We start from the raw sequence: 12,381 nt of genomic DNA, 5'->3' as shown, positions 1-12,381 counted from the left end.
CAGATCCGTCTTCTCATCTGCTTGGTGAGCCCTTTCAGTATGCAGAATCAGGTCTTACTTCTGGAGATTTGTCTTTGATGGTAGTTTAATATTAGTTCTCTTCTATTTAATTTCTCTTCTGAAGGGAATCCAGCATGTGTATGTAATTTAGTTCTTTTCTGATGTAATTTTTATTTCCAGAGTTTTGTCAACTCTTTATTTCTTTTTATTTCTGTTCTTAGTTTTGAAATTTCTCATTCAGGGCATGTTTTCATATCTTAAAATTTTTGTTTGAGGATATTTAATTCAACAGAGTGTTATGTTACAGTTTTCCCTTCATGGTTTTTTGGCAGAGGAGGGGAAGAAGGTAAGGGTAGGAGTTATCAGCTAGAGTGTTTTGAGTCTCATTTTCAGTTTTCTTGTGGTAGCTTTCTGTAGATGAAGGTATGTTGTTCCTTTGTATTTCTTGGACAGGGCTGATGGTTTGGGGAGGTTTGAGATTTATAGTTCAAGTGCTCCCTCTTCTGTCAGTGTAGCAAACTGGTTTCTTTGAATACTTTCGGGGTGGCAGGGATGTGGTTGTGGGGCTTCCCATTTTTCTTTGTTTTCTTTTGTCCTGAAAAATCCTAAATTTTTCCCCTTTCCTCTTTGCTTTTTTCCCCCTCCACACAGTTTCTAAATGACTCTTCTCCCTCCCTCCCTCCCTCCCTCCCTTCCAGACTACCTCCTAGAGCCTCACAGGCACTTTTAAGTCTCTTTGCTGTGGTCAGTCCTCCGATCTGTCAAGATTCTGAATATTTACAGATCTTCTCATTGTGGAATAATTATAATTTAATCTTAGGCTCTCTATTTCCCCTCTGTCTCTCCCCCAGTGTTTGGTGGACTCCACTCCCCATATAAAGGCTCTGGTGTGAACTTGAGAAGTCACTCCACTGGAAATCAAGAGGTTTTTTTCCCCTTGTATATTGTTGGTAGGAATGTAAATTGGTGCAGCCACTGTGGAAAACAGTATGGAGGTTGCTCAAAAAATTAAAAATAGAAATACCATATGATCCAGTAATTCCATTACTGGGTATTTATCCAAGGAAAATGAAAACACTTAATTGGAAAAGATATACACCCCTGTGTTTATTGCATTATTTACAATAGCCAAGATATGGAAACAACCCAGATGTCCATCCATAGATGAATGGATAAAAAAGATGTTATATATATGAGTATACACACACATAGGAATATTACTCAGCCATAAAAAAAGAATGAGATCTTGCCATTTGCAAAGCATGGATGGACCTAGAGGGTGTTATGCTAAGTGAATTAGGTCAGAGAAAGACAAATACCATAGGATTCCACTTATATGTGAAATCTAAAAAACAAAAGCAGAAACAGTCTCATAAATACAGAGAACAAACTGATGGTTGCCAGAGGGGAGGGTGGGGGAATGGGCAGAATGGGTGAACGGGAGTAGGAGGTACAGGCTTCCAGTTATGGAATGAGTAAGTTTTGGGGATGAAAAGTATAGGGGCGCCTGGGTGGCTCAGTTGGTTAAGCATCTACCTTTGGCTCAGGTCATGATCCCAGGGTCCTGGGATCGAGCCCTGTGTTGGGCTCCCTGCTCAGCAGGGAGTCTGCTTCTCCTTTTCCTGCTTCCCCTGCTTGTGTGTGCACATGCTTCTCAAATAAATAAAATCTTTAAAAAGAAAAAAGTATAGTATAGAGAATATAGTCAATGGTATGGTAATAGTGTTGTATGATGACAGATGGTGGCTACTCTTGTCAGTATAGTGTAATGTATAGACTTGTAGAATTACTACGTTGTACACCTAAGACTAATGTAACATTGTGTGTCAACTATACTTAAATTAAAAAAATGAAAAATATTTTAGGGGAGGGATAAAATGTATGATTACTAGGAGAAAAAAGAAAGAGAATAGACTGACTAAGTATTCTACAAAGAAAGTGAATGATATGAATTAGAATGAATCCTACTAACGGTTATATGTATTTATATGCCAATCTATTAAAATACATTTTTCCACTGACAAACACCTTGTCTGTGAGTTTTGATGCTGGTTCTTTCTTGATCTTATCAGATGATATCAGCAGAAGTTGTTCAGAGACAAACCAATACTTTCTCAAATAATCTTCAAATGGTTTATTGACTAAAATGAGTTATAGTTGTTTATCATCAAGAAGAAGCAAATTTGTACATGTTCAGGCAATGCAACTAATTCTAGACTGACCAATAGCAATTGTAAAATACCTTCAATTGTAAGATGCATTCCAACTTCAGTTAAAATGTGAAAAAAAAATGTTTTAAAATTGAAAAAATAGTGTTGAGCTCAGTTGGGTAAGTACAGGCTGCAACAAGTGTAGCTTTGGTGTAAGACATTGAGGGCTGTGCCATGGGTTTTGTTTATGATGAAACTATTACATAGTACTATAAGCACTTTGGTAATAAACTGCTTTGAACAGGATGGGTCTGCCTTCTTCTGAGCTTCCTAATGTAAGATTCCAATATATAGCATTTTAGAAGGGAGATTGGGCTTAGTAGCCAACAGAAACTATTGTTGGAATCTGTTAATATAAGCAGATGGGGCTCATTTCAAACACTTCTCTTAAACTTCTGCTTTTACGTTAAAGTTTGTAATTTTTGTCTCTAGCTTTAGGAGAAATGGGTAGGTATTGGTGAAATTGAGAACAGTTAGACAAAGTGAGTATCAGAATCTTAAACAGGCTATTGATGACTATCCTGGTATTTTGAAGGCTAGAATATTTATAACTCTTACAAATCTGCCATTCTCCTTGTTTCTTGTCATAATTGTCTTTGAATTAATTCACTGTGTATGACTGATGGATGAAACAAGGCAGCTTTTATTTAATCAGCCAGTATTTATTAAGCATCTCCTCTGTCCCAGGCACTGTGCTGAAGGTACAGTGGTGAACAAGATTAGTGTGGTCTCTGCCCTCATGAAGCTAACATTTTTTAAAAGTTTTTAGATTTTATTTGAGAGAAAGAGAGTGAGAGAGAGCGTGCACAGGAGGGGTAGGGTCAGAGGGAGAAGCAGACTCCCCACCAAGCAGGGAGCCCGATGCGGGACTAGATCCTGGGACCCCAGGATCATGACCTCTGCCCAAGGCGGTCGCTTAACCACTGAGCCACCCAGGCGCCCTGAAGCTAACATTTTAATGGGAAAGTGAAACTTTCAGTAAATAACAAAATGGTAATTTTAGCTTGTGATCAGTGCTAAGAAGGAAATCAACAAGATACTGTTCCTCTTTAAGCAGAGTGTGTAGAAAGATAGACTACTTTCTAGAATATTCAAGAAGACTTTTTTTTTGAGGATGTAACATTAAAACTGAGATCTGAAGCAAGAGAGCGATGTAGCCATGTAAAAAATGGAAGGAAGAGCATCCTGGGCAGAGAGGTGCAAAAGCCTGGAGGTGAAAGCTTGGTGTTTACTGGAAATTGTTAAGTCAGTGTGACTGGAAGTAGTGAGCAAAGGGGAGAATACACAAGGTGAGGTTAAAGAAATAAGCAAGGACCATAAATACCATAAGACTTCTTAGCTGCCGGAAGGAATTTTTCCCCATTTCTCCCCCTTCCACTTCCCCTTTGGCAACCATCAGTTCTCTGTATTTAGGGAGTACGGGAAGGAATTTTATCAAATGGAATTAACAGAATTTGATTAGGTTTCTAAAAGATCTCCTGAGTTTTTAAGGGATATATTGAAAAGGGGCAAACAAGGAAGTACAGTCTATAACTATTAGACTATTTCTCTAGTCTAGACAAGAAATGGCTTGGAGAGAGGGGTGACAGTAGAAACGGAGAGGAATAAGTAGATTTCATCTGGGTAAAAACCAGTAGACCTTGCTGATGGACTGGATACGAAAGGGAGATTGAAAAGAAATAAAGACCATGCTTAGGTTTATAGATGGGGAAGAGAGAGAGGAGCAAGTTTAGAATGTTTTGAGGCCCTGGTGAGGTAAGCTCTAGAAATAACAAGCAGGCAGCTGGTGGTCCTGGTCTAGAACTCAGTGGAGAGGTTTGGATAATGCTAGCATTCATTTCACTATGTGCCAGGCACTGTTCTGGGCACTGAAAATACAGTGAAGAGAGACCAGTCTGCTTTAATGGATCTTACAGCATATTGATGAGGTCACTTTGGCAGAGGGCAAAAAGAGAAGAGGACCCAGCACAGAGCCCTAACAAGGTCTGACATTTTAAAACTGGGCAGCGGCTGACTTTTGGAGGTCTCAGTACCTCTCAGCCTGCAGTTACTATCATGTTACATATTGTCATAGCCATCATCAGTGTTGATTTGGGTTAAAGATCTGAGGAAGAAAAGTAGGATCATAGATGCAATAATTTCACATTTCATTGGGGTACTTGTTGGTGGGGCAAGGATGTTTGTTTGCTTTTGTTCTCTGGATTGTCTCATTCTTTGGGGTTGTGAGTTGTGTTCCTGTCTTGTGTTGCATGCTTTCTTTGAATGATTGTCCTTGGTTGTGTTCATGTTTAGAAATTGGGCTGCAAAGCTGAGTAAATGCTCTGTATTCATTGGGGATTATCAACTAGTTGGGCTTTATTGTAGGGGAAGAAGATGAGGGAACTAGATGTTAAGCTGAGGCATATTCCTAAATGCCACAATATTGTGGGCTTTGCCTTGAGGTACCAGCACCCATTCTCGCTGCCTGATTCTCCTAAGAGCAGTTTACTTCTTTGTACAGGGTCAGGGAACTTGACCATTCTTTGTTCAGAAGAAGTTCAGCTTCCTGTCTTACCTCTGCTCTCTGGCCAGGGACATGTGCATGGGTTCAGAGCCTCTTTTGACTTCTGGTAGGCAGATCTCCTGTGCAGCTGGGTCTGTGAGGACTGAAGGCTGTGACTTCCTTTATCTAGCCTCCTTGGTTACTATGCCCTCATTTACTTTCTGTATCCCACACATGTTAAATTCTCTTCCATGGAGGCCTCTTTCTGTTTTCCCTTTATTGTGGACTGCTACTGTTTTTATTCTTTGACTGTCATTTGGTAGAGTCTTGGGAGCAAAGAAGATAAATTTATGCATTTTAAACCAGAAGCCCCAGAATTGTAGTTTTAAGGGGTGCAGTTTTATATTTTGATATCACTTTAAAATTGTTTTTTCTTAACCCAATTTATCGAGTTTTTTATTTTTAACCCAATATTGGGTAGCTCTTGTACATAAGGCCTGAGACTAGGTTTTGTGAAAAATATGGGAAAGAGTAGCATGATTGTCCTAGCCCTCAGTGCCTCCTGTCTGACAAGAGCAATAAAGACACTGGAGTTGTATATGATAATTTCTGATAATTCATAAAAGTGTTTCAAAAGATTATGATACATCAGGGAGAAATCACTTGAGTGTAAGGGCTAAAAATATATGAAATACTTTATGGGGTAAATGGTTTTCCTGAAAAGATGAATAGAATTTCTATGAGCAGAGATTTAGGTTGAAAGGAGGACTTCCAAGAGGAGAAAAGGGCCTGAACAGTGACTCAAAGGACTGAAAGCACAGAAACTGTTGAAGAGAAGCTAGTGACTCCATTTGACTAGAGTACAGAACCTCTGTACCTGTCAGGTGATCATGGTTCTGAGCAAGGGAAAGGCTGGGTTATCCTTGAAAAGAAGGAGGGATCGTAATCCTGAAATAGGAGGAAAGGAGATCATTGAGACCTTTTGAGATAAGAAAAGAGGAGTGTCAAGGCCTTTATGTGACACATCATTTGAGTGAATGAGATAGTGTTGGACGGATTTACCCAAAAGACCTGACTCACTTGTGACCTTATGACTTTAGAGTGAAATTTCATAAAAGAAGCCCATATAAGATGTGTCAAAGCTAGGGCTAGATTTGAGGCTGCAAAGTGAATATTAATAGCTTAACAAAGTATACAAAGCAATTCTGATTTTTGACAGATTTTTAGAGTGAATTTTTCTTTACTAGAAAATACACTCCTATTTTTAGGGGGATTGGTGGGATGATTTGGGGGAAGAGAATCAAGAAGAAATGTCAGAGAAAGACCAATACCATATGATTCATCATATGTGGAATTTAAGAAACAAATGATTGTAGGAGGGAAAAAGAGAGAGGCAAACCAAGAAACAGACTCTCAACTATAGAGAACAAACTGATGGTTACCAGGGGGAGGGGGTTGGAGGGATGGGGGAAACAGGTGATGGGAATTAAGGAGTGCACTTGTGGTGAGTGCAGGGTGATGTATGTAAGTTTTTAATCCCTAAATTGTAGACCCCAAACTGATATTACACTGTATGTTAACTAATTGGAATTTAAATAAAAACTTAAGTAAAAACAGATGAAAACAGTGTCATTTTTAACAGTGTAACTGTAGGTTTGGAAGTATTTTTCCCTGGGATCAGATTTCTATAGGTTTGTTCTTGGGTTTGTTTTTAATCCTGGAATACATTGTTGGTTTTTCAGTTGCTTTTATTTCAAATATGATCTGCAGTGGAAATGTGTATATGAGGTACTAAACTTGGGGTTTAAGTTCTGGAAAAGGAGCAAAACTAACTGGAAATTTAAATATTTGATTCTGTGCATATGTAAGAATATAGGCTTAGTTTCAACCTAAGCTTTCATTTTAGAGTTGCAGTTTTATGAGTCCTGTTTACTGAATCACTTTTTAGAAAAGCAGTGGGAGAAATTCTTGATCTTATATTTAGGTGTAGTCTTCCATTCAGTTAAGTAACTTAAAGTGTAATTAACTGATTTTTTTACACTTAGTGTTTAGCATGTTTGTAATTTTTAAATCTTGCTAGTATGCAGGTAGTACTGTTCTGAGTCTCAGTAGACTGTGCTCAGTGAAAATTTAGGTATATAGTGGCTTTCATTGTAAAAATATATTGTTCGGCAGTTCCTCTTAATTATTAACCTTCTAAGGTCCCCATTCAGATAGCTTCTCAGTGGTCCCTCTCCTGGCTGCCTTTTCTAAAATGTCACCTCTCCAACATTTCATATCATTTTTTTTATCTTTATATTTTTTTCCTCCTTAGAACTTGTTTTTATCTAATTTACTGTGTATTATGCCTACATCTTTTTTTTTTTTTTTTTAAGATTTTATTTATTGGGGCGCCTGGGTGGCTCAGTTGGTTAAGCAACTGCCTTCAGCTCAGGTCGTGATCCTGGAGTCCCTGGATCGAGTCCCGCATCGGGCTCCCTGCTCGGCGGGGAGTCTGCTTCTCCCTCTGACCCTCCCCCCTCTCATGTGCTTGCTCTCTCTCATTCTCTCTCTCTCTCAAATAAATAAATAAAATCTTTTTTTTAAAGATTTTATTTATTTAAAATCTTTTTTTTTAAAGATTTTATTTATTTAAAATCTTTTTTTTAAAGATTTTATTTATTTAAAATCTTTTTTTAAAGATTTTATTTATTTAAAATCTTTTTTTTAAAGATTTTATTTATTTAAAATCTTTTTTTTAAAGATTTTATTTATTTAAAATCTTTTTTTTTTTTTAAGATTTTATTTATTTATTTGAGAGAGAGAGAGAATGAGAGAGAGCAAGCACATGAGAGGGGGGAGGGTCAGAGGGAGAAGCAGACTCCCCGCCGAGCAGGGAGCCCGATGCGGGACTCGATCCAGGGACTCCAGGATCACGACCTGAGCTGAAGGCAGTTGCTTAACCAACTGAGCCACCCAGGCGCCCATGCCTACATCTTTTTTGATCTGTCTTCCTTACTAGAAGGTAAGTTTGTGTGGGTAAGAGTTTCTGTGTTTCATTCTTTTTCTTCTTCTTCTTTCTTCTCCCTCCTCCTCCTCCCCCATCCCTTTTTTTTTTTTAAACTAGGCTCCACGCCCAAGAGCCTATGTTTCATTCAATACTGTGTCCCTAGTGCCAAGAACAATACCTGGTAAATAGTATGCACTTAGTAAACAGTTGTCGAACAACTGCACATTAACCAGTCATTAATGCGTCTCTGTAACACTTATTTTATTTCAAGGTAGAATTTACCTGTTACAGTTATGTATGGTTTGCATAGCATCATGAATTTACATCAGAGGAGATAACATTTTAAACAAACCTCTTTTAAAAATCTATTTTTTGTTTGTTAAATGAAAAACCTTAATCTTTGAGTAATAGTGTCAGTTTTTCTTAAATGATTTTAACTTGGTAAGTTAGAAATCTGGCATATAAAAATCTTTAAGCAGTGCTGTTGCCATTAAGGATATTAAAGTCCTGTTTTTTGTACAGGTGCAAGTGGCATGAAGAAAACGATATTCTCTTCTGTGCTTTAGCTGTTTGCAAGAAAATTGCGTAAGTTGGAGAAAGGCATTTCTTCGTAATGCTGTATTCTGCATTGAGTTCTTTGCCATTTTGCTTGCTGTTCCTTTTCACCTCTATTTCCATAATTCTCTTCTAAGGTTTGGTTTTTTGGGTTTTTTTTTAAACTTCATGTTCCTTTTATTATTCTGTCCATGTCATATTTCTTAGTATAGTTACCACCTGAGTAATTTGGGTGAACCTTCAGAAGCACTTACTGAAAATTTTCCTTGTAGGACATGAAATCCCTAATATCATTAGCAACAGCATTTCCTTGCTAAAGTGCTCAAAAAATAGAGATACTTTTATCATTTTATAGTGAAAGCACCTGGAGCCTTGGATCTTTGGGTGCTCTGGTGGTCCCTTTACATGGCTGGTTACAGTTGGTTCTGAGGATAAAAAAGTGTTTATAAAGTTGCAGCCTAATTTCTGTTGCTGCCCTTTGCCTGCCTTAAACATTGGAGAATTCTGGTAATCTTTACTCTTAATCCTATTCCCTTATAATGAACCTGAAATTTTATCTGGTAATTGGAGTATTGCTTACCATTAATGACCAGTTTATGATATGTATTGCTACCCATTCCCATTTCTTCTCCAAATCTCTAAATTTCTTTTTTCCCCAGTTTAGGACAGTAGATCTTACATGCTTTCTCTTTATATTAGATATTTTTAAAATATGAATCATTTTAGAATGAATTAGATCAGATTCTGATAATGAGCTTTTCTTATTTCCTTTTAAAGGTACTGCATCAGTAACTCTCTGGCCACTCTCTTTGGAATCCAGCTCACAGAGACTCATGTACCGCTTCAGGATTATGAGGCCAGCAATAGTGTGACACCCAAAATGGTTGTATTGGATGCAGGGCGTTACCAGGTAACTGACTTTTAGGAGCTACTGATCACTTTATATGTGCTACTCAGTGTGGTCCTGGTCAATAGCAGCTCGAGATCGAGACTTTGGTTCTCTTTTTTCTAAAACTTTTTTTTTTAAATCCTTTATGGAATGTCAAACACTTTTTAAAAAGTATTTATTTGCGAGAAAGAGCTTGCAGGGGGAGGGACAGAAAGAGAGGGAGCAGACTCCCTGCTACGCTCAGAGACAGACCAGGGTGGACAGGCCTCCATCCCAGGACTCTCAGATCTTGAGCTGAAATGAAGAGTCAGCTGGCTGCTCAACTGACTGAAGCCACCCAGGCACCCCTGGAATGTCAAACACTTCTTAATCCAGTTGGACCCAGTTGCATAAATCTTTTTTCCCTCCTGGTGTATTTTTCTACTATATTTAATGAAGTTTTAAGAAAATTAACATTAACAATTAGTCTTTATACAAATCATCTCCAAAATTCATTCCAAAAATTAAAATATGAATGTAGATAATGTAAATATTGAAAATATTTACTTCAAAAATGTATAAGACCTGATTCAGAATTTGATTAAAAACTACCTAATTTCCCTACCGCCTTTCTTCCCTCTTTGCAATTTATTTACTAATAGGCCTTTATATACTACTAACAACGTAGCAGCTAAGAGTATAGACTCTGGAGTTAGAATTCCTGAATTGGATTTCAGGCCTGCTCCATACAGGCTGTGTGACTTTATGCAAGTTATTTGAACTTTCTGTGCTGATTCCTTATCTGTACAACAAGAACAGTAATAAGGGCTAGTAGTTGTAGGATTAAATGCAACTGTATATGAAAATGCCAAGAGCCCTGCCTTGGAACATAGTAGATAATAAATAAATGTTGTTCTTTAAAAGTAGTTCATAAAACAATGAAAAGGAAACCCCCAAAGTAGAATAAACTACTGATATAATCAGTAGTTGGTTGACAAACACTAACCCTGATTAAATCTAACTCTTCACGTACTCTGTTCCTATACTCATGAAGCTAAATGAGGCTGAAAAGAAACTGTCTATACTGACTGTTTTTATTAAATATCGCTACCAACTTCACGTGAGCCCTTAGTGGAACACTGTCAATTGTCCATTTCTCCCAGTCTCCTACGGTTACTTCAATCCTCGTTTGACATACCTGATGCTCTTGCCTCCAAATCTCTGAGAAAATAGAAGCAGTCAGAAGAGATTTTCTACATATTCCTAACACCACACCTACCATGTACTCTGCTTTTATTCCTGGCTTTTTTTTTTTTTTTTTTTTAAGATTTATTTATTTGAGAGAGCAAGAAAGAGAGAGTACATGAGAGGGGGGAGGGTTAGAGGGAGAAGCAGCCTCCTCGCCGAGCAGGGAGCCTGATGCAGGACTCAATCCAGGGACTCCAGGATCATGATCTGAGCCGAAGGCAGTCGCTTAACCAACTGAGCCACCCAGGCGCCCTAACTCCTGTTTTAATGCATGAATTGTCTGTGCTCCTGCTAAAACCAGTCCTTCTGTTTATGTTTTAGATCTTATTCTCTTACCTGCGCAAAGATGTGTCTCCCAACAATTTACTTCTTTTCTTGCATCATCAGGGTTTCTCTCAGTTCTGAATCCTTCTTATCAGGAAACATGCTATAATCTCATCTTTAAAAATAACCCTCTCGGGTGCCTGGGTGGCTCAGATGGTTAAGCGTCTGCCTTCGGCTCAGGTCATGATCCCAGGGTCCTGGGATCGAGTCCTGCATCGGGCTCCCTATTCCTTGGGAGCCTGCTTCTCCCTCTGCCTCTCTCTCTGTCTCTCATGAATAAATAAATAAAATCTTTAAAAAAAAATAAAATAAAATAACCCTCTCTTGACCCTGTAATTCCCCTCCAAACACTACCTTCTGCTTCCCTGTACAGCAGTACTCTTCAAAAGTTGATTAGATGTTGGATAAATGGGTGTTAGTTGGTATTTTACAAAGAATAATTTGAAATTGAAGTAGATGATCCAACAATTGATAAGAAATAAAACTTTCCCTTGTATTTTTCTTTGTTACTTATAGAAGCTGAGGGTTGAGAGTCCAGGATTTTCTCATTTCAGCCCTTCTAATCAGGAACAAAGACCAAACACACCCGCTGGTAAGCACCTTCTATTTCCTGAGAATATACCTTAGCAAGTATAGCGTATGGTATGGTACTTAAACAGATGCTCTAAATTAGCTTTAAGATATAGATCTTGTTGAATTGAGAGTTTAATTTGGCATTATTAGCACCATTATTAGCACAATTTGCATATGTACAGTTTTGTATCACTTTAATATAATTACCTTAGCCTCCAGCCTTTTGTTCAAGGCATTTAAAATAAAGCCTGTTATTCTTGTAGCAGCTATAGTTTTATAGTTTTGTGATGTCTTTGGGCAGATAGGAAAATTTAAAACCTAGGGACATGAAATTTCAAGTGGTGCCTGAAGAACTTCAATTAAGGTTTCTGGGGCTAAAAACAAAAATATTCTTGTTCAGCCTTTTGCCTTTACTCTGAGCAGCTGTTTTCCTTTACTAAGAATTTCTGTCCTATTCATGAAAGGTCTACAGTGGGATAAGAGTCAATCAAGGGATCTCTAATAAAACCATAAAATTGCTACATTTCTCTTCTTGTATTTCCAATATCCTTAGGTGACTATCCATCTGGGGTGAGAATTTCTGGCCAAAACAGCAGTGTTCGGGGAAGAGGGATTACTCGCTTGCTAGAGAGCATCTCCAATTCCTCCAGCAATATCCACAAATTCTCCAACTGTGAGACTGCACTCTCACCTTACATGTCCCAGAAAGATGGATACAAATCTTTCTCTTCCTTATCTTAATGATGGTACTTTTTTCAATTTCTGGAAAAATAACAGGCCCAACTTCCCTTCTGACTACAGTCATATTAAACAGATCACATCAGTGATAAATGTCACCACTGTAAAAACTAATTTGTAAGGAAATTCTGTTTCATAGTAAAAATAATTGTGGTTGGAGAAGATCTTGGCATTTTTGCTTTTTTTTCTTTTTTGAGGGGTGGTTCTACTTCCTGACTGTATGATGTAAACACCATTAAAGTTTTGAGTCCTTTAAGAACAAAACTGGCATTTCAGAGTTGTGCTTTTGGGAATATTTTGATAATCTTTCCCTCTACAACAAAGGTATTGAACATCTGTTAGGAAAGGCTTTTTAAATAGTGTTAATCTTTCTTCCCATTATGAAATGTTGGAA

General features: G+C 37.8%; 1 protein-coding gene across 2 annotated transcripts in view; it reads left to right on the top strand.

The window, feature by feature from the left end:
* The window catches only part of MAEL (maelstrom spermatogenic transposon silencer), a 36,119-nt gene extending 24,010 nt beyond the window's left edge, over positions 1-12,109 (top strand). For both annotated transcript variants that reach the window (XM_035009562.1, XM_035009561.1), the window contains 4 exons: positions 8,204-8,266; positions 9,014-9,146; positions 11,193-11,268; positions 11,803-12,109. In XM_035009562.1, the coding sequence (XP_034865453.1) occupies positions 8,204-8,266; positions 9,014-9,146; positions 11,193-11,268; positions 11,803-11,990 (460 nt within the window). In that variant the 3' untranslated portion in view covers positions 11,991-12,109. The remainder of the gene's footprint in view (positions 1-8,203; positions 8,267-9,013; positions 9,147-11,192; positions 11,269-11,802) is intronic.
* The last annotated feature ends 272 nt before the right edge of the window (positions 12,110-12,381 follow it).

The sequence above is a fragment of the Mirounga leonina genome, unplaced genomic scaffold (assembly GCF_011800145.1).
Source record: "Mirounga leonina isolate KUSES-001 unplaced genomic scaffold, KU_Mleo_1.0 Mir_154, whole genome shotgun sequence".
NCBI lineage: Eukaryota > Metazoa > Chordata > Mammalia > Carnivora > Phocidae > Mirounga > Mirounga leonina.
The sequence above is the reverse complement of the archived record's forward strand: the minus strand, read 5'-3'. Positions and strand labels throughout refer to the sequence as shown.